The 27,819-nt window shown below is 37.7% G+C and overlaps 2 protein-coding genes across 2 annotated transcripts in view; both read left to right on the top strand.

Moving 5' to 3' along the window:
• Nucleotides 1-24,692, top strand: part of LOC119772451 (proprotein convertase subtilisin/kexin type 5) — a 31,234-nt gene extending 6,542 nt beyond the window's left edge. Inside the window, exons 5-16 of the mRNA XM_038268881.1 lie at nt 1,861-2,006; nt 4,834-5,028; nt 11,250-11,336; nt 11,429-11,627; nt 11,724-11,947; nt 12,030-12,272; nt 14,279-14,524; nt 16,348-16,543; nt 17,899-18,104; nt 18,263-18,363; nt 22,238-22,409; nt 22,496-24,692. Coding sequence (XP_038124809.1) covers nt 1,861-2,006; nt 4,834-5,028; nt 11,250-11,336; nt 11,429-11,627; nt 11,724-11,947; nt 12,030-12,272; nt 14,279-14,524; nt 16,348-16,543; nt 17,899-18,104; nt 18,263-18,363; nt 22,238-22,409; nt 22,496-22,866 — 2,386 coding nt within the window. The 3' untranslated portion in view covers nt 22,867-24,692. The remainder of the gene's footprint in view (nt 1-1,860; nt 2,007-4,833; nt 5,029-11,249; nt 11,337-11,428; nt 11,628-11,723; nt 11,948-12,029; nt 12,273-14,278; nt 14,525-16,347; nt 16,544-17,898; nt 18,105-18,262; nt 18,364-22,237; nt 22,410-22,495) is intronic.
• A 1,497-nt stretch (nt 24,693-26,189) lies between these two features.
• Nucleotides 26,190-27,538, top strand: gcnt3 (glucosaminyl (N-acetyl) transferase 3, mucin type). The gene has a single exon (XM_038268871.1). It carries the CDS (start codon nt 26,214-26,216, stop codon nt 27,519-27,521), a length of 1,308 nt encoding a protein of 435 aa, XP_038124799.1. The 5' UTR covers nt 26,190-26,213; the 3' UTR covers nt 27,522-27,538.
• The last annotated feature ends 281 nt before the right edge of the window (nt 27,539-27,819 follow it).

The raw sequence follows: 27,819 nt of genomic DNA, 5'->3' as shown, positions 1-27,819 counted from the left end.
TCATAGAGCGAAAGAGCCACCGCTCTGGGATAGATCGTGACAGTTCCCAGTGTTTTAAGAGTTTGTGGTATTTCAGTCTCAGCCTTCAGCTAAAAAGGAAAAATGTTAAAGGTTTAAAAGATATACAGTTTTGGTGTAACTATGAATCCCTTGGGCCTTTGTCACTCTTGAATAAATGGCTTACTGTTGGAAAAAAAATCTCAGCATGATGGATGTTTGGTATTTGTTGACATTTATCTTTCTCCCCATGGTGCTAAAGAAGTGCAGCTAAACTAGAAAACTGCTGAGCTGCATTTGGAATATAGTTTAAACCTGCTCATTTTAGGATTTTATACACAAATTACAGGGAGTTTCACTAGTTTCTTGCAAAATAATGTGGTAAAAGACTTATTTGAAAGTTTCGATGGATTGCAAATATGCTCTCCTGGAATGCATGGTCTAATATTTGCAGAGAGGGCTTCTTAAATATCCCACAGATTCTCAAGCAGAGCATCGTCTCCCGGCTTCAGACACATCCGGGTCTCCATCTCTAGCTATTGTGAGTGAGCTGATGGATGTGGTGTGGCGTCTCCAGCTGTTTGTCCTCAAACAGCGACCACATCCTATCACCAAATCCACGGCAACCCAGTTGGAAGTGCAGCTTGCACTGTCAGTGGTCATATTCTGCAATAGAGGGAGGTGTCACAACATGCAGCAAGAGGGACATTATTAGGAAAGCTAGAGGGTAATTGGTAGGCTTGAGCTGCTTAGAAGATGGTTGCTTTTACTAGAATAAGAAATCAACAATAATTCTGAGACAAACTATTAAACAATGCGTCTAAAATTAGATTATTTATAAGGACATAAAACAAGAACTGTAGGATTTGATTTTTCTTAGAAACCTAACTTTTATTTTATTACCTCTAAGCCATCATCATCTGCTCACATATCTATCCTGCAGAAGGCTTCTTCTTCAGAAAAGCTATGGGTAGTTCTCCTTTATCTAGCATCCACAACACAACCACCAGAGCTTTTTGTGCTCAATATTATTTCCAGGCTGTGCAATTTGTCTTTCTTTGTAATCATGACAAAAGTGTAACAATCTTTCATTTAGCCAGCTGGCTGCAACTGTGTAGTGACAGGTGGAAGAGCAAGATGCGATCTTACTCTTCATAAAGCTGAAGAAAGCACCTGGTCCTTCATGTTCTTGATAGTCTATTCAAATTAGTTTAATAAATAGGAATGATATTAAGTTTTAACCTCTAAAGTGTGCAAACATTTGTATGCATTCCTAGTAATTAAAAGTTTTGAACTATATGCAAATATCTTCGAATTGAATCATTATTCTTGTGATATGCTTAATCTCAATATTACAAAGGAATAGAGAAATGCTTAAACTTTTAAGAGAACAGAACATCCCTATGTGAATTTCTCCTCTACAGTATGTTAGCCATCATGCTATTGTTTCACTGAATAAACCTCTTAAAGGAGCAGGGCATTGAAGTCAACAATGCAGCTGCAGGTGTGTTGTGCACTGACACAGGGCATGTTGAGATCCCTGGTCTCCCAATTCATCTCATCTCAATTTCAAGTGCAGTGAAGCTGCTTGCAGCAGCAGTCACCTTCGGTGCTTTGAAAACAGCAGCTGTTTGATTTTTCTGTAGCATGTTTTTGTTCTGCTCATTCAGGGGTGGGACAAAAAAAGGAGAAACTTCCTCTTGTTTAAAAAGCATGGCAGCTAAAAGTCAAACAGCCATTAACCAATTACACATGCTCGTAGAGACAATTAACTTTCTGATTATTATAGATTTTTTATTAAATTAAATTAAATTAATATGATGAATGGTATTTGGTGGTATTTCCATGAACCATTCTTTACAGTTTCAGACAGAAGTGCCGCAGACACTGCCCTCAGGGCACCTTCGAGGACCATGTTGGTGGAGTCTGTCTGCCATGTCCAGCACCATGTGAGGACTGCAGCACCAACACCCGCTGCCTCGCCTGCCAGCCGGGTTACTTCCTTAATGGTACAAGTGTAAAAACCTCCTATTCTGAGTATATATTTTCTTCGCTACTTAATGACAAAATTAAAGTGAAGTGAAAGTGACAGATCATGACAGTTCCTATATTGTACTAGAACTGCCTGTTTAGTGTGTGTCTGCGAGCATTTATCCTGGTTATAAACAAATAATGGCCCCCTTGAGTCTTCATTTGGTTTGCAAATCAGGTGAGTGTCAGCAAATCTGGTAGAAAAGATATGCAAATGTATGGTTTATGCAAAGAATAAATTAGCATTGTCTTGTTCTGTATAGGCAATAAGCTATCAGCTAAAAACAAGAAAAAAAGGGTATTTTATTAAAAAGGATGAGCCACTGTTCGATCTCTTTGTTCAAATCAAGCTTACATGTACCCACTTTGTGATTAAATAAGAGTCCCTATGAATTGTTATCTCTTATAAGAATGTTCAGTCTTAAGATAGGCATTATGAGGGATGGAATTTGGAGAAGAGGTGATCTCGGAAAAGGAAATAAGAAACTACAATGGTGGTTCTTCCTTTAGGAAAACCACAGTTGCACCTTAACAGATTTCTTCTATTATTCTTTTAAATCTCAGCTAAATTTTTTAGATCATTAAATAATATAATGAAAGAACAATAAACTCATTTATTAATTCTTTCATAACTATTTTATTATCTAATCCAGTCTGACCCTATTTGAAAATCAAATTTACTTCCTTCTTAAATTGTTCATATATATTAGCATCTTTTAGAAAACAGGTCATTTTCACCAGCCACACCCAGTCCTAATCAGTGCCTAATTTACAGAATCAAGAAATCTCTTCAATAAAATCCTTTCTGCCAACATGAAGTTGGCTAAAATATCTTCATAACCATCACACCATATCGAATATGTCAGAGAAAAGACAAAAAAAAAGTAATCTACATTTTATGGTGATGCAACCTCTAAGGCTTTGAAGCTCCAGCTTATCCCGATTAGAGCCATCATCTACAAATGGAGACGAGTAAAGAGTGGTCAGACTTCCCAGAGGTGGCGTACCCACCAAAATAACTTTATAACTACATAAATAAGGCATGCTGAAGCTCTGCAGGCCAATCATATCCCAGCACTTTCATGTTTAACATGAAAGGAACTGTTAAAAACTGACATTATTAGAGTTTCAGAGTGAAAACCACTGTGGACCAACAGCAGTCAAAAGGCCTGTCTGAAATGTACTGAAAACATCTTGGAGATTTGATTAGAGCTGGGTATTTTGGCCAAAGTCGCAAATTGATTCGATTTTGATTCATATAGTTCTTAATCGATTAATTTCAATTCGATCTGTTTTTACAATAATGAAAGTGGTTCAACTGTGTTTCAAAATACTCATGTAATTTATTTTTTACAGTTGAACACAAAGTGCAAACTTAATGTAAATCAGTTTAAACTTGAGATGTGAACAAAACTGTCTCAAAAGTGGCAACTTGTTTGTGAAAAGAGAAAAAGTGAAGCCTCACACAAGCAAGCAGACATGACACAACAGACTTGCATGAGCTGCATTATCTTCACTGCACAACCCATATTTGCAGCGTCGTCTTTAACAACTACGGGGTGTTCTCTGTTTTCATTTGTCAATGTCTTCAGTCAACCTATTGGCTATATTTGCAGCTGTCTGGCTCAAAGTAATCTTGGTGGTCTGTTGCACGAGATGCGAGGTGCCAATCATTATCAATGTGGTGGGAAGTCACCTTAATGTCACATATCCGGCACATTATTTTCAGCTGTTTTAAATCAAAAATGGTTCCAGACATCAGACTTCAGTTGGGACGAGTGCTGAGCGGTGCGTTACTTGGGTCGGCATTTGCACACGCCTGCTCATTTGAATGTGAACGTCACGCGCGTCACTATAAAACTAATCCATCTCATTCCCTACACATAAATTTTGCAAAAATGTAAAGGAATCGATTAAATAATTTTTTTTTAACCCAGCCTTAGATTTTGTGAAAAATGTTTTATGAACCAAGAAGACAAAACTGAAACTTTATGGTGGCAAAGCGTCCCTGTTAAATTTGGCATAAACCTAAACCAGTGTTTCAGAAGAAGGTAATCATCCCTACAGTCAAACACGATAGTGGTAGTGTGATGGTCTGGGGTTTCTCAGCTGGCACAGAAAAAGAAGGATGTCCCATAATGTATGGAACCATGAATCCCGCTCCCTGTCAGAGGATACATTTATGTGACCTGAAGCATAAACCACCTTTGGTCCCATGATGGAGTAAAAAAAATACCCAAAGCAAACCAACTTATCAATCTGTGAAAGGTTCAGCACAACGTAGAAATAGCTTTGGATTAGCCGAAAAGCAGTCCAAACTAAATATAAATGAGATACTGTAATGTGAGCATAAACAGGCAGCTCCTACAATCCCCCCAACATTACTGACTTAAAACAATGTCGCCAAGAAAACTGATCCAGAAATTCTCTCTTGAAAGACTCACTGACAGTTTTACAAATGATAGTTGATGAAATTGATGACAGCTGCTGTCATTAAGTTGTCATTGCCGTTGTTTTAAACAAATCCCAGGTCGATTTGGATAGTGTTAAATATAAGAGATATATGAGCTAATACATTTAAAACTAATTTATTTACTTACTTACCGTATTCACATTAAAACATGATTTTAAGAACAAATAATTGGAATAACCAAAAACCAGAATGCATGCTCACCCCTCAGTAAGCTGATATTATTTATATTTAAACAGTGAGGTGTAAAGTGCGTTGTATCTTTACTAAGGTCTGTGTTCAGTTTTTGAGAACTGTATCACAGCAATGAAGTCACTTTGTCTCTGCTGCAACAGGATGGGAGTGTATAAAGCAGTGTCCACCGCAGACCTTCAGTGACTCCAGTGGGCGGCGCTGTCAGCCTTGCCACAGCGTGTGCCAGATGTGTCATGGGCCTCATTCCACAGAATGTGACCTCTGTCTGAGCGGTAATCTTCCTCTGCATGGACAGTGCCCCCAGGTTAACTGCCCGCTTGGCCAGTATTTTGATGGTGAGTGAAAGTCTCATTTAATTTTGGCTCATGATTAAAGTTTAAAGGAGAAATCTAGCTTGAATGTTTGAAGCAAATGAAAAGGTTGAACTTTCAAATCGTGTGCTTGGGTGAGTAGAAATATATCGGATCAATTACTAAATGGATTTTACAGTTTGTTTCTTTTTGGAAAGAAAAGGGCAACGGTAAAACCAAATAAATGTTAAATAGTTTTGACTCACCAAGATGAAGTGATTTAAAATCCACTCTTTTTGTTTTTCACACTCATTACCAGTAAGGCGACTGCGTTTGGTGAAAAGATTAATCTTAAATCTATTTGATGATGAGGGTTAATAAGTAGAATCAAGGATGCAGCAATCAAGGTGCTTCATCATCACATTCTGCACATTGTTGTTAAAAATAAATCTGGACCATCAGTCCTTCTAATTAAAACTGTGTGAAACAAAGACAAACTACCAGGTCATTCGTTTATTGGTTTCAGTTGTGACCTTGCATTTTACAGTATGTCCTATCGGGAGGTTTATTCATGCTCAGGACTTTAGTATAGAATTTTGTTTATGACACCAATCCTAGGTATTCTGATTAATTTGTGACCAGGACAATCTTTTTCCTTAAAAGATTTTATTTCTGTTTAAAACCCAATGTGAGATTTTCTTTAGAGTGGAAATGGAAAACTGTGGAGCATCCTTACATAAAGCAAGAACAGGGTATTTCTGACTGTGTGTGTACATTATGTAGACCAACTTTTATTGTACTTTTTTCTTTTTGAAAATGTTAAAACCTTTCTCGCTGTTCATTAACCTCTAGTGAGAACTTAGAGGTTTAAGGAGCCAACAGGTTTTAGCCCTGGCTGACTATTAAGGGGTTAAAATGTTCCTTGTCTTTAACCATTTTAAATCAAGTTGTTTTAATGTCCAACCGGGACTGTTTTATTTTGCCTGTAATGTTTAGCCTCATTCCATGTTCTAAATACCAAAATAATCTGCCCTTAAGTGTGTTGTTTCACTTTTTGTCTTCAATAAAACAGAATGGTCACAGAATTTCAACTCATACTAAAAAAATGTTGAGGATGATTATATAGAAAGTAATAATTTTGCTACATTTCATAATACTTAACCAGACACATTTATCAAGCATTTAAGCCTGCAATTCAAAATCACTGCACAGTTTGCTAGCTTTTTTTATGGCAAGATAATAATGGTAAAAGTTGGTATGAGGAAAGTGGGAAAGATTTGTCGAAAGGAATGTGCGAGATTTCGTGTTACTCTTAACCCCTAGAACCCTATGGACCCACCGGTGGGTCCAGCTGCTACGTGACCTCATAATTTTAACAAACCCCCAGTATTGATGTAAAAAACACATTTGGCACAGTTTGGTGACATTTTTGGATAAATGTGCCAAAATGGCCCCTCCGCCTAAGAAATTTCTCACTAATACCATTCTAAAATAAATATGATTCATCTGATTGAGTCAAAATTTGGTATATGTTTACACAACATTTAGATTTAAAAGTCTGTACTACTTTTTTGTGCTATAAATAATATGTTGGTAGTGTTTTGCAATGTTTATTTCAAAGAAAATTTTGGCGAGGTTCAAAAAATGCAAAATATTTTGTATTTTGCCCCTAATATTTCAGGCAGGGTCAAAGCTACAATGGTGCTGACACCAGAAAACCATTCTATGACATCTTACCTTTACAGACGTACCAAACTTTTCTTCTTAAATCTAATAGCTGTGAGGCTATAAGTGGTTTACTTTTGTGTGTTTTTGTCAGGCAGAAATTTATTTATACCCCCTGAGGGTGTAAGAGGTTAACAATATGTGAAACAAAGCTCACATAAATTGGTTTAATCTGATTGTTGAATGTATGTCTGGCATGCTGAGGTAATCTTATCCAGACCAGAAACCTGTCCAAGAATTGAGTGAAGTCAGGCAAGGGAGAGACCAAACAGAGCATCAGAGAAACCAAGGACCCTGTTTTCAATCCCTGAGTACAAAATCATTACCATGTATTGATGGTGAGCGCTGTATTTGATTAATGTAGCATGTGCTTCTCAAACCATTGGCTCTCTGTGTCAAGTATTCACACATTTTCTGGAAAATGAATCTGAGCAATTCAGTTCAGATTCAATTATTTTAATTAATTTAATGAAAAGGGAAATTAAATGTTGTTTTAACTCTATTTGTTTTTTTTTTTTATAATGAGTCTTTGTAGCTGTTAATTGATATCTACAGTCATAATCTCCTGTAGCTGTCTGTTCTACAGTGAATCTGGGATCTAGTTGATTAGACCTGTTGTCTTTCAGATTAAAAATGTTCTTCTTGATTCATCAAGATTTGAAGACGTTTCGCCACCTCTCCAGGAAGCTTTCTCAATTCAAATGTCTGGATCCGCAGTGAGTTTGAGTCTTATATAGACAAGGCCTTGTATTGCTTGGAAACATGCATGTTGGAAACATGCATGTTGGAAACATGCTTTCTCAATTCAAACTCACATTTGAATTGAGAAAGCTTCCTGGAGAGGTGGCGAAACGTCTTTAAATCTTGGAAACCAAGTCCAGTGGATTTTTTTGAACTTTTACGGAATGACTATGACCTGGATGACTGGGAATCTTCATCAGCATGAGGTCAGAGAAGTAACCTATTTGACTGATACAGAACGTCTAGGAAGAAGCTGGCTTCCTGGAAGGTGAACCTCTGCCCCAATTTCAAGTAGTCCTAACAAGTTCTCTTCCTGGATACCCACAATCTAGGTCAATTAAATGTAGCCACCAACTCTTCATATTTTCTTTGTTTCTGCTAAAGAAAAGCTTTTCTATAAGATGCTGCGATCACTATCTTCCACTGTGGAGAATCATTATCTCTAAAGTTAGTCTGTCCATATAGTTTATTGTGTAAAAGAAAAATAGCAGAATTTTCATCATATTTATCTCATTGTTTTCAAAAAGAGTATTTTATATATTTTTTCTTTCAAAAAAAGGCACATTTTTTGCCACACTTTCATCAAGTCTACATTTGTAACATTTGTAGCAGCTCCTTCAGAGGTACTATCAGCCTCATAGCTTGTTATTAAACGAAATTAACAGCCATGTCAATTTAGACTCTAGCTGTGCTGCTCCCTTTTTTGTCAGATGGTGGATAGAACATTGCTCTGTAAGATTTTCAAAGTTTGGAATGTTGTTTTATAGACATTTCTTTCCCTATTTAAATGTTTGCGTAGCTATTCTTAGTTATCTATTTGTTCTCTAATGTATAACTAAGGTATGGGGCCTTATCTACTAAAGGTATGTAAATACACAAAAGTAAAATAAGAAATCCTCATTTAAATAAGTGATCTGCACCACTTTTTTTTACCCATTATCATCTGATTGTGCAATCCAAACAGATCACTCAGAACATGCCCCTTAATTGCACATAGAATACGTATTTTGAACTTTAGTTTCATTCAATTTATTTTTTCATTTATTCAATTTAGTGCCTATTTTATTCAATTTTGTGCCACTCATTTGGGATTTTAGTAGATCAGGGCTTATGAGCATAATTTCATAATTTTCCTGTGCAGTTTAAGAGAAATAAACAAAAATAAATATAACAACATCACAGAGCTCAGTGGTGACACAAATAAATGTAACTGTAAAAGTTCCACCACAATAAAACATCTCACTGGCTGCCATGAGTTATTCTTCACACCATGCATTTGCACGTTGTGTAGTTAATTGAGTATGTGACAAACTGCTACTAACTCCAGGTTGTAGAATGCAGTGAAAATGACATTCAAATCAGGCCCAAAAGTAACTGAAACAACCAAACCTATTCACTTATACTCTGTTCAGTATTCATTTAATCAGCAGTATCCAAAGTTGTGTCCAAACACCATTTTTAGTCAGAAACCGTACTTATGGAATATGTTAGATAGCTGTTCCATCCTCTAAGTTAAAGCATTAATAATGTTTTATACATTACCTTCTCTGCTCTTTGGGTCAACATTTCTTAACCTGATGCTTTGCACTTGCCTGGAGATCAAAACAATAACCCACAATAGCAGCATCAACAATAAGAATCATGAGTCACATCCATTAAAATAGATATGTATGAGTTATAGTCAGAACATTGCATCAGTTTAAAACTGTTTTGGAAGATGTTTTAATTATTTGTTCGGTTTCCCCTTCCAGTCATTTGTCATCTGTATCTGTTATTTGCTGGATCGGAACCCAACACTATAAATTACAGTTTAATTAAAAGAGGAAGTGCAGTCTTTATTTATTTTGACTATTGCCAAGTGTTTGTCATTTTAGAGATGGATGATTTTAAGTGCTGGTGATTTATATGTGATTCCTTGTAATAAAGTTAGGCAGAGAAAGCAAAGTGAAAAAAACTGTTGGCACACTGGCATCATACCTAAGACTGCGCACAAAAATAATTATGCAGAGACGGCATTGATCTGAGGATAGAAATGATTTCCTTTCCACCTTCAGAGGCATGTTAGAGTTTAGTTTCCTGTCCCAGGAGCAAAGGGGGGATTGTGTGTCCTGCTCAAGGGTAGCTACCTTAGTAAGGTGGCTTCTCCCTGTAGGGGCAGTGAGACCAAACACACCATCATTGGCTGTGTCTGGCTCTTTGAATACTTTCCCTCTGTGTCTGGGTCAACAGCACAGGGAAACAGTGCTCCGTTATTTTGGTCATGCAGAGTTATCCACATGAGCTTTGCTTTGGTTGTGCATATTTATAATCTGACCTTTGCACTACTTCCAGGTTGTACAGCCTAGTGTGTTTCTAAACAGCAGAAAATAAACTTATAAATACATAATTTTTACCCAAATGAAAGCTATTTTAATCATACAAGAAGAAGGATAAATCACTAACTACGTTTAAATGGAGAATTTTTAATGCTGGGCAGAATATTAACAAGACTAAAACCCTTTCAAATTATATTATATTATACTTCTCTGATAATGATGTTCTTTGGTTCATGCTTCTTTTATTTCTAGCTGAAACATTAAAATTTGAGATGTTGTAAAAATCAATCATTCTGCTTTAGTGTTCATTTTCACAAATCTCAGAGGCCTTCAAATGTGCATTTAAACCCAAATGAAACTACACACAGTTGGACTCTTTGTACTAATTAGACTATTTCAGGGCTATTTATCCTCCAAATGCAGCAGAGTTTTGTTTATTACCTTTTCTATCAACTCTACAGTTATGTGCTACTCTATGTTTATTTGTCCTATAAAATACCTTAAAACACTTTGATGCTTGTTGTTATCTTGTGACAAAAAACAAGAGGAGCTGCTGCTGTTTACATGTTGTTAGATTCATCTGTTGGCATAGCTACTTTGGACTTTTTTCAATCAGTTCTGATGACTTTGTCTCTTATGGTTTCTGAGCCCTTTTACTGCCAGCAGGACATCATGTACCTTTTCATGAGGACTGGCTTCTTCCAGCATCATAAAAGCCTGATTAGTCCAAAGCTACGGTGATAATTGCTCTTCTGCAAAGGTTCTTGTGAGACTCTGCTGGTTACTTGTCTGGCCGAGGCCCTTCATCACCAATTAGACACCTCCAGGAAGTCTCCTCCAGACCTTTCCACTGTTTTTCATTATCCCGAATACTGTGGGAAAGGTTCTTGTCGTTCCCAAAATCTTCGCTTCAACACAAATGGAAGACCTTTCAAAAGGTCGCAGATGGGTCTATGCCATCACAATTATTTCCAGTGAATCCAGGCTGGTCTCCAATTATTTTGTAAAAAACATTTTTTATTTAGGCTGTATTTTTGCAGGCAAAATACAGGATTTAACTTAACATTTAATTCAGCCTAATACTTGCTCATCTATCATTACATCTTTTTAAAATACCTGTAGGAATAGTACAGACAAACTTACAATTTTACATGTAATGTATGTTTCTGAATGTATGACATTTGACAAAATGCAAATATACTCAGATAAGAGGAAAATACATGAGGGTCAAGGATACCACTACTTGGGGTCAGTTTTTTCAGGGTAAAGGTTTCTTTGCAAATATGCTTTTATTTGGTACATTTCTTAGTCTTAAGCATTTAGGGCCTTTTCTATAAGGCTATTTGTTGCAAGTTCTATACACTTTGTGCTCTCATTAACTGTGGTCTGAAAACACCAATAGTTTAAAGATATTATGCTACCCTCTACTGGTGGAAAAGGGTAAAATAAGTCTTGCTATTTATTTAACTTGTGTTTAATTTCCAGGGACATTCGGTGGATGCCACTCATGCGATGCATCCTGTAAGACCTGCTTTGGCCCACAGGCACTGGATTGTTCCTCCTGTTTCCAAGGTACAAATGTCGACTGTTCTGTTGTACAGCACGTTGGGACATGATTCCAATTTTTACACACTTATATGTTTGGATGTTTGTGTGTTTCCCAGGATATTTCCTGGATCTGGAGGGTTCTTGTGTAGTGCAGTGTCCATCAGGCTCTTACGCAAACCCTGCAACCCGGCTATGCGAAGAGTGCTCACCAAACTGTGAGGATTGTGTGGACAGCAGTGATAATTGCATCAGCTGCCCCAAAGGCAATAACAAACTTTTTCTGCACCAAGGCCGATGCTGGTCAAATTGCCCAGAGTGAGCTATAGGAGAGAATCTTAAAATGAATCAAATAAGTAATTTTGCCGTTTCCACTTAGTTTCATGTCAAATGTCTTCCTTGTTTCATTTCCAGGGGCTCCTTTGAGACTCCAGACGGATTATGTGAGGCCTGTGATAGCTCCTGTTTGACCTGTGATGAAAACAAATTTCAGTGTCTGTCCTGTCCTGATGGCCATTACCTGGAGAGTGGAACATGCAGACTAAACTGTTCACTGCGGACATACCCAGCAGACGATGGGACCTGCAGACGTTGCCCCCCTCACTGTGACGTTTGCTCTGATGACAGAACCTGTTTCAGTGAGTTATCAGATCTGTTCTGAATTATTGCCAAAACTTGATCTCACGAAGGTCTGATTTCCACCTTATCTTAATGCTACAGAATGTACGTTCCTCTACTTGATGCTGAACGGTGTGTGCAAGGCCAGCTGTCCTGTGGGTTATTATGAGGACATGGAAGAGGGCCTCTGTGCTCAGTGCCACCCTACTTGTGGCAGCTGCTCTGGGCCGCTGGCAGATGACTGTGAGACCTGCTCGACCTTCAGTCCCAGACTCTATAAAGGTTCATGTCTCAAAGAATGTCCCATGGGTACATACTATGAGGTGGCAGCTATGGAGTGTCAAGGTGAGCATACAAATTCAATTTCTTGCACTTTTTTAATTTTTTTTTTTATAATATTCTCACAAATGTTATTCAAATTTTACTTTTTAGTACTCTTAACAGTAAAATGTTTTTCACAATTAAAAATTTGAATATTAATATGCATTCTATAATTAGCCCCTTTCTTTACCTCTAATTAAAAAGAAATGCAATACATTTCCCTTAGCAGTGTTAAACATATTGTAGCTGTTCTGCAAAGAACTCAGCTGCTAGTTAGAAAATGTTAAAGAAAAAACAGCATCATTAAAATTAAGGGACACAACAAAAAAAAGGACAACGGATTATTTGTCTTTAGTAACTTGTTTACATAGTTAAAGGAAAAATGTCCTTATAAAGCGGTTGGCACTGCTTAGCATTTTTTCACCAATGGTCAAAAACAGCTCATGGCAACTTTATTGGACTTAAAGAGACTTTTTGTAAGTTTTTTACTGAAAAATATCTTTAAAAAAAAACATTTATTTAAACCTTCATCACTCAAACATTGTTCGATGATCAGACTGAAACCTTAGTAGTTCACCACCGATGCATCTATAAGCCTGTGGCATATTTTTGTGAATGTACTTTGCATTGGAAGTTCCTGCGCTGTTAGCGGCTGTGACGTCCATTGCCTCCTTGTTAAATGAGTCCATCCTAGCAAACAAGCAAAGTGTTTGAATAAGGATGGATTTGGTGGATACTCAGAAGAGAGCATTATCCAGCTTATTGCAAAATAGGAATAATGAGATTTAGACACCCAATAGAACAGCGAAAAATAGAATAAACAAATGTATTTGTACTAAGTACATATAATATATATTGTATTGTATTATATTATATTATATTGACAAATTACCACAGTTTCAACAACTAAGTATTAGAACTATGATGTAATGATGTTAGGAACCACAGAATCCAGCAACTCCATTAAATTTTAGGTGCTATGAATATTGATTTGTTGAACTTTGATAATAATAACTTTTCCTATAAATATATAAGGTTTGCTTTTCATTCAGCACACAAAGAGCTTAAGCATCTTGGTATAGAACCAAGTAAGAATGTAATATTGAACATTTGAGGTGCAGTTAACTGCTCACTTTATCCAATTTTGAAAGGTGACAGAATTCAGGGTATATTAAGTGGATACTTCAGCTCTGTTAAAAAAGAGTGAAATCGTTGATGTCTTAAAATTCATACCACTTCCCAAAAAAAAAGATGATGCCCTTTCCTTAGTTTTAAAGAGTTTCAAAAAGTAACATTTTTTGTCATGCTAATTTCTCTTTAGCTTATATTATAAAAAGATTAAACACTTCTGTTTCTGATGTTTTTTAGATTCAAGATTAAAATAAAAAAAATTAAAAGGCTTTAGGGTTTTTATCATTTAAAATATCTGCATAATTGAATTAACCTTTATTAAAAAGCTTACAATACAGTGGTGACTATTCTGTGATTAAAAATAAAGGTAGACTTGTATAAGGTTTTCCAGAGAGGTAACAACTCTGGATACTTATCATTAAGTGCTTGTAGCTTATATAGTTACATGATGGTAACCGCAAACAACAGCAGGTTACTGAACATTGCAGCATTTAATATTCCCCAAATAGCATCTATCAGACCTGTCCTAAAAGGCATGAACAAAGATACACTGCATGTGGACAAAAGCTGTTTAGCATGTTAGTGACAGTGGAGAACACAAAGATGAGGGAGGTCCTCAAAACCCGGTAGCATTTCTTTAAAGATGAAGCCGCTTCCTGACCCAAAGCAAATAAACCGATTCATACAGAATATATTTCTTTATTTGCATGTTGCACAACAAGAACTTTAACCTTTACTAAAGGAGATTTAGAATCCCAAGGTTTGTACCACTGGACTAACTATTCCTGTGTGTAAGATAGGAGTTTCTTTCCTAATACCTGTGCAGTTATGGAGAAGGAAAAGCAACAAAAAAACAAAAACAAAGGAAAAACTGTTGTCTGACCTCTTTGACTCTGCAGAATGCCACCAGACGTGCATGAGCTGCAGTGGCCCAGACCCAAACCAGTGCACCCAGTGCGAGAGGGGACTAGTACTGGATCCCAACACTTTACTGTGTGGCGTCACAGGCGACGGGACCTGCCCAACGAGAACTTACCTGCACGATGATCAGTTCACCTGCATAGGTTGCCACCAGCACTGTTATTCCTGTCAGGGCCCTGGCAACGATGAGTGTCTGACCTGTGCCGCCCCCAGATACCTTCACAGTGAGTGTTTTCTACCCATTTTAAGATTCTAAAAGAATTAAACAACATAGATAATAAACACACTACTAATTACTTCAGATGATCAATTTTATGATGGATACATTAGAGGTGGCTCCTTACTTGGTTTCTGCTGCTTCCATCTTTAAAATATGAACACAAGGAGTAAAAAACAAAAAAAACAATAGTCAAGCTTCCAGAAGAAAAGTTAATCTTTTTTTAGGATATATTGGCAAATAATCATAGATGTAATCCTTCACAGTCTTCAAAGAAAATGAAACTGATTGAAACTCTTTCAAATGAAATCAAATATTTCCATCCTATACAGTGCAGAAAGGATACAAATAAACATTTTCTCTCACTGTGTGACATTGAATCAAACTGCACTCTTTGTTACTCATACATACGTTGAGATCGGAGTTCCTGATGTTACTGATGAGTTGGGTCTGTTTTTGCTTCTTGGACCTCCACAATTCTCTTTTTGAATTGTGGAGTTTACAGGTATAAACAGCATTTAGCTTCATTTTGGCTCATTTATTTGCACTGTTGCTTTCCACAAAGAAGGCCTCATTTTCAATTCCTTTTGCATTGAATTTCCATGTTCTATATACATGTATGGTTTCTCTTTTACAAGGTTTTTAAAAAGCCCAAAAAGCCCTTGGGCTCCTAGATCAAGTAACTTTATTCTGTGCCAACCATTTTGTTAAAGACTCCTTGTTCCTGTTGGGTTTATCTTTCTCACACTTTATGTTGTTGATATAATAAACAATGAGCTAATGTTTTCTTAAAGCAGATGGTGGTGAGCTTTATCTTTAAATCTTCTGCCTTCCAACCAGGATGTCCTGTATTTAAGTTTCATTGGAAGTCTAACTTGTTCAGGTGCATCTTTTGTAATCTTTACTACAATCTTTGTAGAAAATTAGGACTTAGGATACATCTTTTTAACGAGAGATTATTGAACTAAGTCTACAAGTAGTCTAGCATTATTTTGTCTTTATCCAAGCACTTTACTGTAACTAGGAATGACAGAAATATTAGATTTTTTGTTGCGTTACAAATGAGCCAGACAATCCAGACTTCGGTTTACCTCAAACCAACCAAACCCTATTTATACAGCTCTTTGCTGTATAGATAAGGTTCAAGTTTCTTACCAATTAAAAACATTGAAGTGCATGCTTGATAACCATGTTATTTTAAAGGATGTGCTTATTTGCCTTTTCAAGTTCTATAGAAGCTGCAAGGCTCTGTTTGGTTTCACATACCTCCCCCTTTTCCTATTGGCTTAATAATGATATTTTGTTTTCCAGCATTTTATTGTCATTACACTGTCACAGGTAGAGAGCGCTTCTGCATTTAACCCATCCCATTGGGGAGCAATGGGCTGCCATTGTGCGGCGCCCGGGGAGAAGTGTGGGGTTAAGGGTCTTTGCTCAGAGACCCAGAGTGGAAGTCTGTGTTAGTGGTCCTTGAACTCAGGATTCCAAGCGCAATGCCCTAACCACTAGGCCTCCACTCCTGAAAGCAGACATTAGCGTAAAGCATCTTTCCTAAGGCAGGACAGGGGACTTTGCAGCTCATTGAAATTTCCGTTCCAATGTAGTCGTAGTATTAGCATCTACTGTGCAGTTTTAATCATTTTTTTTATGGTTTTCCGTTTTTTTTTTTTATATACAAAAAAAGATTTTCTACCACACCTTAGAGGGCTGTTAAGATAGACAACTCATACAAAATTGTTTTGAGGTTTTTTGATACACAATAAGAATAAGAGATGAAGAAGAATCCAGAAAACCATAATGAAATAAATTTTTTTTCATTTTCTTTTCTAGACAGCAGCTGTGTGGATGAATGTCCTGCTGGTACATACTCCACAAGGCAGGAAGCTGATGGACAGGAGCTGGGACTCTGTTTGCCCTGTGACCATGTCTGCTCCACTTGCACTGGGGCTTCACCTCGAGACTGCCTGACATGCTCTGTTGGATACCTGAGGCTCTTACAGCTCTGCGTCCTCCACTGTCCCCCGGGGTAAGAAAATGAAGCTTGATCTGATTAAATTTAGTTCACACTGAAGGGTTATGATCATTGATGTCATTTTTTAAAAGGGACAGGGGGGAACATGTCCCCTGCACTTTTTCAAAAGTCTGTTTTGGTCTCCTGCACGTTTTACTGTCCAAAAACAATGTTACACTACACAGATATTCATCAAGCACTAGGACCAAGTGGGAAACCGCAGCTCAAGCTGAAGCCCGCTTCCCTGAGTTTAGACCGCCTACAAGCTCATGAATGGCCCTCTATCCTTTCTTGTGTGATTGTCTGTCACCGTTGTCACTCTTCAGAACCTCACTTTACAAACACTGAATCGGGTCTGTAATTGGATGGTCAAACACTCTGAAGTTATATTAAAAAATACTTGTGTCCCCTCACTTCTGAAATCAAAATTTTATCAAAGGTTGTAATTAGGTTGAAAGGCAGCATGTGTCATCAGCTTTTTTTCAAATCAGGCACATGCTGGGTTCAATTCAGGGTCTTTCTGCATGGAGTTTGCATGTTCTCTCTGTGCATGTGTGGTTTCTCGCCGGGTACTTCGTCTTCCTTCCACAGTCTAAAAACATTATTGTTGGGTTGATTGGCAGCTCTCAATTGTCATTAGGTGTGAATGTGTGCGTGCATGATTGTATGGCTTTGTGCATCTCTGTATTGCCCTGCAACAGACTGGTGACCAATCCAGAGTATACCCCGCTTCTTGCTCATAGACTGCCGGAGACTGCCCACCATGACCCTGATTGAATAGGCAGGAGAAGATGGATGGAGGGAGGGATGGATGGATATATATATATATATATATATATATATATATATATATATATATATATATATATATATATATATATATATATATATATATATATATATATATATATATATATATATATGTGTATGTATATATGTATATATATGTATGTATATATGTATATATATATATGTATATATATGTATATATGTATATGTATATATATATATATATATATATATGTGTATGTATATATGTATATATATGTATGTATATATGTATATATATATATGTATATATATGTATATATATATGTATGTATATATGTATATATATGTATATATATATGTATGTATATATATATATATATATATGTATATGTATATGTATGTATGTATATATGTGTGTATATATGTGTATATATATATGTATGTATATATGTGTATATATATATGTGTGTATATATGTGTATATATATATATGTATGTATATATGTGTATATATATATGTATGTATATATATATAATATATATATATATATATATTTTTTTTTTTTTTGTACTAAATTATCATCTATGTATTTCTTTAGGTATTACAAACAGGGCTCTCACTGCCAAAAATGTGACCCGTCCTGCGAGCTGTGTTCAGGACCAGGCCCTGAATCCTGCAGGGCTTGTCTCCCTCCTCTCTTGGAGCTACAAGGCACCAGGCTGTGTGTCGAACGCTGCCCCCACCGCTTCTATCAGGTTGATGAAATCTGCAAACAGTGCCATACCAGTTGTCAGACTTGCACAGGTACAGGCATGATGTGTTATATATATTATTCCTCATTAAGTGAATGATAAGCTGTATTTTCCATCTACAGGATCAACCACCTGTCTTTCTGATGTGTCAGTGTTTGAGGATACATTTTCCCATTTGTGTAAGAATAGTGTGATTACATGTGATTTCAGATGCTTCGCCTCAAGGCTGCCTGACATGCGACTCGGGGAGCACTCTGAGGGACAAAGTCTGCTACCCACGCTGTGAGGAGGGCCGATACTTCTCAGAAATGGTAAAATATAATTTATCTGTAGTGGTTCAAAGTGATCAGGGAGACTAAATACATTAAGACACAAAACATGAAACACTTTTCATTTTTTTTCTTTTTTCAGTTATTTTAAATGAGAGAGATAAAAGCACCAACATTAATCTGTAATATATATATATATATATAAAATATTCAGAATCCTCCTTTTCATTGGCTTTTAATAGACCAGCACCAAATAGTGAATAACTTTTCTGTGAAAGGAAGGGATATACCGTTTAAATTTTTTCCAAAATCTACTTATATTATTTAATTGTTATGGACTAACAATCCAGATTTTTTTCACATTCAATCTGATTCCATTACTTGAATTAGTACATGCATGCCAGAGATGGCAAAAGTACTCACTTTCTGTACTTGAGTAAAAGTACAGATACTTGTGTTAAAAAATACTCTGGTAAAAGTGGAAGTACTGATTAAACTTCTTTACTCAAGTAAAAGTAACAAAGTACAGGCTTGTAAATTTACTTAAAGTATAAAAGTAAAAAACACTTTTTTCATGCCGTTGACTAAATTTTAAATGGATGTCTGCCAATAGGACTAGATCTCCGTTGTGTTCATTTTCAATCATCTCGTCGTCCATGCTACTATGCTAACGCCACCGCCACCAAGCTGCAATGATTTGCCGCGAATGAATACCGCCGAATCTGTCGATTCATCTTGTAGTGGTGCGTCAAATGCAACGTAGATTCCCATCCAATTAGATTGAATTTGGTATTGATGCTGTGAAAAATAATAATGGTAACTCCATTGAAATGATTCAAAACCAAAGTAACGAGCCAATTTTTTTAAATGTAAGGAGTAGAAAGTACAGATATTTGTGTAAAAATGTAAGGAGTAGAAGTAATAAGTCGCCATAAAAATAAGTAGTAAAGTAAAGTAAAATTATCAGAAAAATCTACTTGAGTACAGTAACGAAGTATTTGTACTTCGTTACTTCCCATCTCTGATGCATGCACACCCAAGAGTCAAGAAAAAGTTAGAAATGTTTATTGAGATCAGGAAGGAGGTCCAGGACTGAGGAAACAGGAACGAGTCTCCGGCTGTATAATAGAGGAAGACAGGGAGGATAAGAATGAAATGGATTGAATGAATCTTGAAAAAGAGGTTTTGCTTACTGGTGATTAGAGATGGAATCACCAAGAAGGAATGGGTTGAGTCTAATGGGGGTGGAATGTGATTGGAGGTTGGAACCGGTCTTCAAGGGTGAACTGCTTGGAAGTAATGCGTCTGAACCAGGTGACATCTAGGGTTGGTTCAACAGGAGGTTGACTAAAGAGATAACTGTTGGAGAGTGAGCACGGTTTCGATTAGCGGTGGGGCCCAGAGGAGGTGATGATTAGGAGGCTGCCAACGACTGCATGGTGGTTGATTTAAAACTTGAATATGGTCTTCAGAAACCGAGGAGCTTCTGGAGACAGAATCCAGGAACAAAGAGGCAACATGAGAAGGAGCTCACAAAAACACTGTAAGAAAATTCTTTGGAAGGAAGAACTCTGGCGGATTAAGACCAGTTAGAAGCATACCACACTGGTAAACACTCTGGCACTGAAGTGCTGTCAGCAGAGCTCTTTTAAGCTACAGCCACAGCTGTGAACCATCAGCCAAAAACAGACAACAATTAAAAAACTACAGTAAAGGTACAAATAACATTTTTAAGTGTAACTGAGTACAAAACATGGAATATTTAGATTTTTAGATTTTTACTGCTCCTACTCTTTGCAATTCTAATTTGTTACAGCATTTGCAAAGCAAAAGATATACAACCTTTTTTACAACATAAATGACCCTTTTTTTGGGTAGAGCTGTGCACAATGACTAACAGTATTGCAGTCCATTTTGGAAAGGACATAAAACATGCATAGAACTGTAAATCATTCATGCACATCCAGATATTCCTCTCTGTCTAGTCACATAGATCCATCTACATCAAACTGGTCATATACCTTCAACTTCCAGGAGGTGAAAAACTCCTTTACTGGAATAAGGAATAGTGATTAGGAAGGAAGATATTCCACCAGCGTCCTATTCCGGGCTGCAAACTGCTGTCTGAAGGCATTTCAGTGGTGAAAACTCACAATATTCAAACCAACATTTTTGTATCCAATGAATAAGGCAATTAAAGGAGAACTGTTAGTTTTATATGACATAACTATTCAGCATTCAGAAGGATAGTTAATTTTGATTGACACGACATAAGCTAATGATAATGTTATAATATGAATAAGCTGTATGAACCAAGAATTTGCGATTTTTTTAAAAGGAATGAGAAACCATGATGTGTACCACTGACTAAATGTTATGAAGGCTGAACTAACTGAACTAAAATGATGTGAGAAATGCACCAAAAGGCTTTTTTTTTTTTTTAAAAAGGCTGTGATGTTTAAGAAACTTTTTAGGTCATTAAAAATTTTCCACCTGAACTGAATAAACTGCTCTCTCCAAGCAAGCATAGTATAAACATCTGTATATCCCAAAGGCAATTTTAGATTTGTTTAAGAACAGAAAAGATAGTCATACACATTGTTGAATTGTCTTAAAAGGACAAACTCCATCCTGAAGATGCAACTGTGAAGTTACATTTATTTAAAAACAGATGCTTAAATTGAGTAAATGTTTTTAACCTACAGGTAAAAGCCAGTAAATTAGAATATTTTGAAAAACTTGATTTATTTCAGTAATTGCATTCAAAAGGTGTAACTTGTACATTATATTTATTCATTGCACACAGACTGATGCATTCAAACGTTTTTTTTTCACAATCTTGACTAGGGCGCGGTGATCCCTATCGCTTGTACACTTTTTCTGACCACAGTTTTTCCTTCCCTTTGCCTCTCTATTAATGTGTTTGGACACAAAGCTCTGAGAACAGCCAGCCTCTTCAGCAATAAAATTTTGTGTCTTTCCCTCCTTGTGCAATGTGTCAATGGTCGCCCCATGTTTGTGTAGGCTTCAGAACTGGACTGAGAGACCATTTAAAGCCTTTTGCAGGTGTTTTGAGTTAATCAGCCGATTAGTTTGTGGCACCAGGTGTCTTCAAAATTTAACCCTTACACAATATTCTAATTTTGTGACACACGGAATTTTGGATTTTAATTTGTTGCCACTTCAAATCATCAAAATTAAATGAAATAAACATTTGAATGCATCAGTCTGTGTGCAATGAATAAATATAATGTAGAAGTTACACCTTTTGAATGCAATTACTGAAATAAATCAAGTTTTTCAAAATATTCTAATTTACTGGCTTTTACCTGTAGATTGAAATGACTGCCTCCAGCAAATCTCTGAGGCAAAATTGCAGCTCTGAAAAATCGTAGAAAACACCTTTCAATCTTTTCATCTAAAAACTGAAAGTGCATTTTACAGTGGACCTAGAGTCAGATGCAGAGTCAGCAGAGCATTGGTCTATAAAGCAGATCACGGTCATGATCCCTTAAGAGGAGCACCAGAAATGCACAACTAGAGTGGGAGAAATGTGAAAAGTGTGCAATAGCTCAAAGGTTATACTACCTTGGGGTTGATACACTATTGTCTAATTTATAAAGGGAGTTAGAGTGGTGCGCTTGTGCTCTGAGAAGGTTGCAAGTACCCGGTTTGATCCCCACAGCCTCCACTCTGGGTTTCTGAGCAAGACCCTTAACCCCACACTGCTCCCTGGTGGTCACACAATGGCAGCCAACTGCTCCCCAATGAGATGGGTCAAAGGCAGAGAGTGAATTTCCCCATTGTGGTACAATAAATGGATTTATATTACATTTTAGTTATGAAGACACTGATATCCTCTAAGTGTGCTGTCAAATGTCTTACAAGTACGATGATCTGTGCCGCTGTTTGATAGGAAACCTGTGAGCCGTGTGACAGCTCCTGCAGGCATTGTGTTGGCCCCAGACCTGACCAGTGTCTGACCTGTCACAGAGACTTTGCCCTCCATGCTGTAGAGAACCGCTGCTCCCGCTGCTGCCAGGCTGCAGTGAATCAAACCAGCTGCTGTGTTTGTGACACTCGCTCAGGTAAACATGCCATCCTCCTAAAGCATTTCAGGACACATTTAATAAAAAAAAAATTGTATTAGTTTAATTATTTTTGTCTTCATTAGCTCTGTGTGTGGAGACTCCACAGCCTAGGTCAGGAGACGGTAAGGAATCAGACACGAACATGTCCTCCCGAGCATTAAAGCACACCTCAGCTGCTTTGCCCGTCACCCTGCTGCTGGCGGCGGGTCTGGCCCTGGCTGTGTTTGCCTTGATCAAGGCCCACGCCAGGAGGAGGCTTTGCTGGAACCAGAGCTACGAGAGACTGAGCGGCAGCGGCAGCATCAACATGCCCCACGGCGTGCCCGAGCCTGACAGCGGCGATGAGGTAGACGTAGTTTACACCAGCAGAGGAGGATCCGTTTACAGGCGCTACAGCTTCATCCTGGAGCAGGACACAGATACAGACCAAGATGTCCCTGTTAGTCAGTCTTAGATGCAGCCATTTAAGGGTGAACTGTTACTGACTGATTATCAGTGTAAATTTGGGTTCAAAAGTCACTTCGTTTATGGGAGATTGTTTATATACAATCATTCTATTATTTTTGGGGCTTTTAATGATTTTTTGAATGTTCTTTTTTAAATTAAAATAACGATTTTTAAAAATAAGATCTGTATGCACACATTTGAATTTGTAGTGGAATTTACCTTTTTCTTCTTAGGGTCAAAGGTAATCATTAAAGATGAAATTTGCTCTAATGCTTCTTTCAATTGGTGAGGTTTGGACAGAAAGAGGCGTTTAGACCGTTGCCTTGAATCAGCAAGTTTCTGGTCTGATTCTTGGTTGTTATTTGAGTGGTCTACTCTTCAGAAATGGCAGAGTTCATTATACAGTTACTAAACTACTTTCACGCTTTAGGGCATTTAGTAAATTTTTAGCAGGGTTAAAATCTTGCTGGGCAACATGAGAGGGTTAATCTTCGCCTCCTTCATCCATCTATAAACTACTCTTTAAACTGCTTTGGGGTTTCATTATTTTTATTGTTTGATATTATGATCATATGCATCACTATTCCTTATTATATATGTTATGGCAAACAGTTTTTGATATTTCATATTTTACAGTACACAGAAATAAAGATTTGAACTATATTTTTCAGTGTTCAATATATCCTTCAGACAATACCGCTTTAGAACAAGCAACTGATGAAAACAAGGGTGCTCTATAATTTTCCATGTATATTTATTTCCTAATCTCTATGACACCTTGGCAATAAGCAACTTAGCTTTTAATCAGTTTCAGTTAAACTTTGCACCATCCAGGAAATGATTAGCAGGTATTGATGTGGAACCAGTTTTACTGATGGAACCAGAACAATAATTAACGTCTGCCAATACTGACGTTATTCCAATATGATGGGTATCACTAGTAAAAATGTGAAAATAGCCATAATCTGTAAAACACACATGAAGCAGTGAAGAACCTTCTCAGGAGTAGCCGCCGCACCAAACGCTAATTGACTTTCAAAAGGAACAAAGGGAACCCAAAACAATGTCTCAAACACAGCAGGCCTTACTTGCTTTAATTAAAGTTGGCGTTCATAAATCAACTCTGAGAGACTGAGGAGAATTTGCAGGCATGGCTGACATCCAAATCTAAAACAACTGCTGACTTCAATCCACAACTGTCAAAACATCTTGGTGGTCCCCAAGAGTCAGAGCGAATAAATTCTGTGGAGTGACAAAAAAAAAAGAGGAAACATTTAGAATACATCTAATTAGCTCTATCCTCAATCTAAAACAGTGTTTCAAGTAAAGAACACCATATTGATGGTCAGACATATTGGGGACAGCTGCTGGGCGATTTTGACAGCCTGCCATACTATAGAGTCAAAAGTTTTACTCTCTGGCAGAAGAACCTGATAGAGAATGGCTGACCATCAGTGACCGTTAGTTAAAGGGCTTTGCAGCTGGACATTGATCCAAAGCATAGCAGCTCTGTTGAATACGCTGTAACAAGACCTCACAGGGGCCCTATAAACCTTTTAAATTCTCAAACAGCAGTAAAGTTAAAACAATTTTGCAAAGAACAGAATTCCTGGACAGGGGTACCTGATTGTAGCTGCTGTTTGTTTAGATAGTTTTCCTCATTTACATTCCCCTACTCCCCTTTGGCAATGTGCCAGTATTGTTGACGATAAAACGCCCATTAGCATGATGCTACCACTACGATGCTTTAAGATTGTTACCCCAGTTTTAAGTTTGAAACCTCATCCTGACTGCTTCTGTCCGAAGAACTCAGTCTATCTTGTTAAAAAAAAAGAACATTTCCTCCAGAAAGCATTTGGACGGTTTGTGGGGCAACAACAGTTTCACATTAGATCTAAAGGATTATGATTTTGGCTAGAGCTTTCTTTATCTCACTATGCTTTTTGTTCATATTCAATGCTCATATTTTTTGCGCAAATTCATGATTTTCCGGTTCCGATTCCGGTTTAGAATTTAAGTGAATATCCTGACCAAGATGGCCAAAATTTGTACACAGCTGGGTGGTAAATGGTTTGTACCTATACAGCTCTCCTTCAAGTTCGAGAACCCCAAAGTGCTTTACACCACCAATTCCCAAAGAAGGGGCCCTTAATCAACCAGGATGGGGTCTTGAGGTCCACTGCAGAAATTGACTAAATGATAAACATTTATGTTAAAGTTCTAAAAGAACCCAAAGAATCAATAACAAAATTGATAAAACTAACTACTTTGGTTGTTGGTGTTGTTTGGAACAATTGCAGTTGTTAATAGATTGTGTAGAAACGTTTGTTCACCCAACCAATGGTTTGAGTCCTCAGTTGAGTCTGGGACCATTTTGTCAGTCAGAAGTGGAAAAGTTAGAGAACCTTAACCCATCACTGCTGATAGCGGTGAGCTAGACTGTAGCCACAGCTGCATTGACAGCTGCAGACTAACTAAAGGAAGGCTGCCATACTATCAAACACTAACAACAGACAAGCTGGGTGAAGGGTTATACCCAGTGACACAGCAGAGATGGATGGAGTCGGGGCTCAAACCGGCAACCTACTGGTCACAGGACAAAACCCTACCTCCTAAACGAGTGATATCTGTTCACATAACTAGCTTTGCAATTGATTAATTAGAGCTATATTACATTTTTAGATCTTCTTTTGACCTTAAGCCCATAAGGCCTGGTGCATGGCAGGCTACAAAGCAATTTCAACACAATGGTTAATTTCTTTTTCAAAGACTGGTTAAATATTCCCATAGAACTGTCATTAGCAGCCTGTGATTTTTGAGCTTGTTTATGATAACGGCACTAAGCAGATGAGGAAAAGTCAACAACAAATCCAAATGTGTGGCTCCAACTTTTTTTTTAAGTGATCACTGGAATGTGTGTAAACATCATTTGTTTTAGTTGTAAGTTACACTACAAAGTGCCTGTATCTGTATAATGCACACTCTTAAAAAAATGTGAGCAGTGACTGAAAAACTACCTGCATATTTGTGTAAATGTCTATATTCTTTTTGTAAATTAACAATAAAAAGGAGTTTGTGAAACTAGACAGTGGTGAAACAGTTTGTATGATTTAGCTGAAAAAGTCACCATCTCTTCTGACACCCTTACAGTTAGAAATATACACCTTAACTTCCTCAGAAGTTTCCAGCATGAGATTTACTCATGCAATACAATTATTTAAACATCAACAAGGATGCAGTTGGCCAGACCTTCCTGTCAAACCTATTTCTGCCACACCTCCAAGTAGAGGATTCAGTACCACAGCCTTTATCTCCTAAACCTCACTGATGAGAGTTCATTTGCTCCGCCACCTAATGACCAAAGAGATGACTTACTCAAAACTTCAGAGAAAGTGGACTTATATGAGGACCTTCTTTTTCCTCGTGGTGTGTATGGGGCTTTCTTTAATTTTTTGGGGAACAAACTTTAATAGAAGTCTGCCCTCTCATTTTCCTATACTGGAGCAGTTCTCCTCTGACCTGCCTGCCTGTTTAGGTGTCATCACTGGAGACACAAAGGGCAGAATGGCTGAACTAGAAGCGCTTCTAGCAACCAGAAGTAAGAAAACGGCTCTATCTGAGGATTTCTACATCAATGCGACAAAGGACTGTGTAGCTTTCACTGAGAAAAGAGGTTTCATTAATGTACCTCTTAGTGAAGAGGAGGCAAATTTTCCTATTGCGTACTCCATGGTGATCCATGAAAAGATTGAGATGTTTGAAAGACTCCTGCGGTCTATCTATGCTCCTCAGAACCTCTACTGTGTTCATGTTGATCAGAAATCTTCTCTGGATTTTCACAGGCCTGTGAGAGAAATAGTTTCCTGCTTTCCCAATGTTTTCATAAGCAGCAAATTAGAAAGAGTTGTGTATGCTTCCTGGTCCAGAGTACAGGCAGATCTGAATTGCATGAAAGATCTGCTACGCTCCGATATCCAGTGGAAGTACCTGCTGAACACTTGTGGGACAGATTTTCCAATCAAAACCAACAGGGAGATGGTGAGAGCTCTGAAAGCCCTCAATGGGAGAAACAGCATGGAAACCGAAGCCACCAACGACTACAAGAAAGGTCGCTGGCAGTACCACCACAATGTCACCAACACGGTTGTCAGGACGGGCGTGAGGAAGAGCCCACCACCGATCAGGAGCCCCATGTTCTCAGGAAACGCCTACTTTATTGTCTCAAGGGCCTTTGTGAAACACATAATGCAGAACAGAGAGGTGCAGAACTTCATAGAGTGGGAGAAGGATACGTACAGCCCGGATGAGCATATGTGGGCTACCCTGCAGAGGATGCCCCATGTTCCTGGATCAGCCCCCGCTAATGGCAAATACGACGTGTCGGACATGCAGGCTCTCTCCAGGGCAGTCAAGTGGTCTTACCTAGAAGGAGACGTGAGCAAAGGAGCTCCATACTACCCATGCACAGGGGCCCACAGGAGATCTGTCTGTGTGTATGGAGCTGGAGACCTCCTGTGGCTCCTGAGACAGCAGCACCTCTTTGCAAATAAGTTTGACCCAGAAGTTGACGATATTTCCATCAGATGTTTGGAGTCAGTTCTGCATTTCAAAGCTTTGGGTCATGACCCACTGGCCTCTCTGGTAAATTCAAACCTGTTGTAGAACCTTAAAGGAATGTAATGCTTTTCTTTTTCCTTTGTTGAAAGGAAGCAGGATAAGTTTGAGAGGCATATCATTTATTTTGCACGTCTATCTCCTGGATAAACTTTTTCCCCCCCTTTATACATATAAACAGCTAGCTTACCAGCTGTGCAGATATCTTACTGCTTTACTGTCACATTTTTGTCCTATGAAATGTTCATCTTCCATGAAGTCTACATTTTGTGTTATTACTGTGCAAGAAATTATATTTAAAAAAAATACTACATATCAAATTATTGCTGCATTTTGCAGCAATAAA

This window comes from Cyprinodon tularosa, unplaced genomic scaffold, assembly GCF_016077235.1.
Source record: "Cyprinodon tularosa strain WSP-4 unplaced genomic scaffold, ASM1607723v1 ctg71, whole genome shotgun sequence".
In the NCBI taxonomy this organism is placed as follows: domain Eukaryota; kingdom Metazoa; phylum Chordata; class Actinopteri; order Cyprinodontiformes; family Cyprinodontidae; genus Cyprinodon; species Cyprinodon tularosa.
Note: the sequence above shows the minus strand (reverse complement) of the source record. Positions and strands in the feature narration are given on the sequence as shown.

Bases quoted from the DNA above. Each gene is read 5' to 3' on its own strand.
- gcnt3 (XM_038268871.1), top strand. From the start codon at position 26,214: ATGACCAAAGAGATGACTTACTCAAAACTTCAGAGAAAGTGGACTTAT.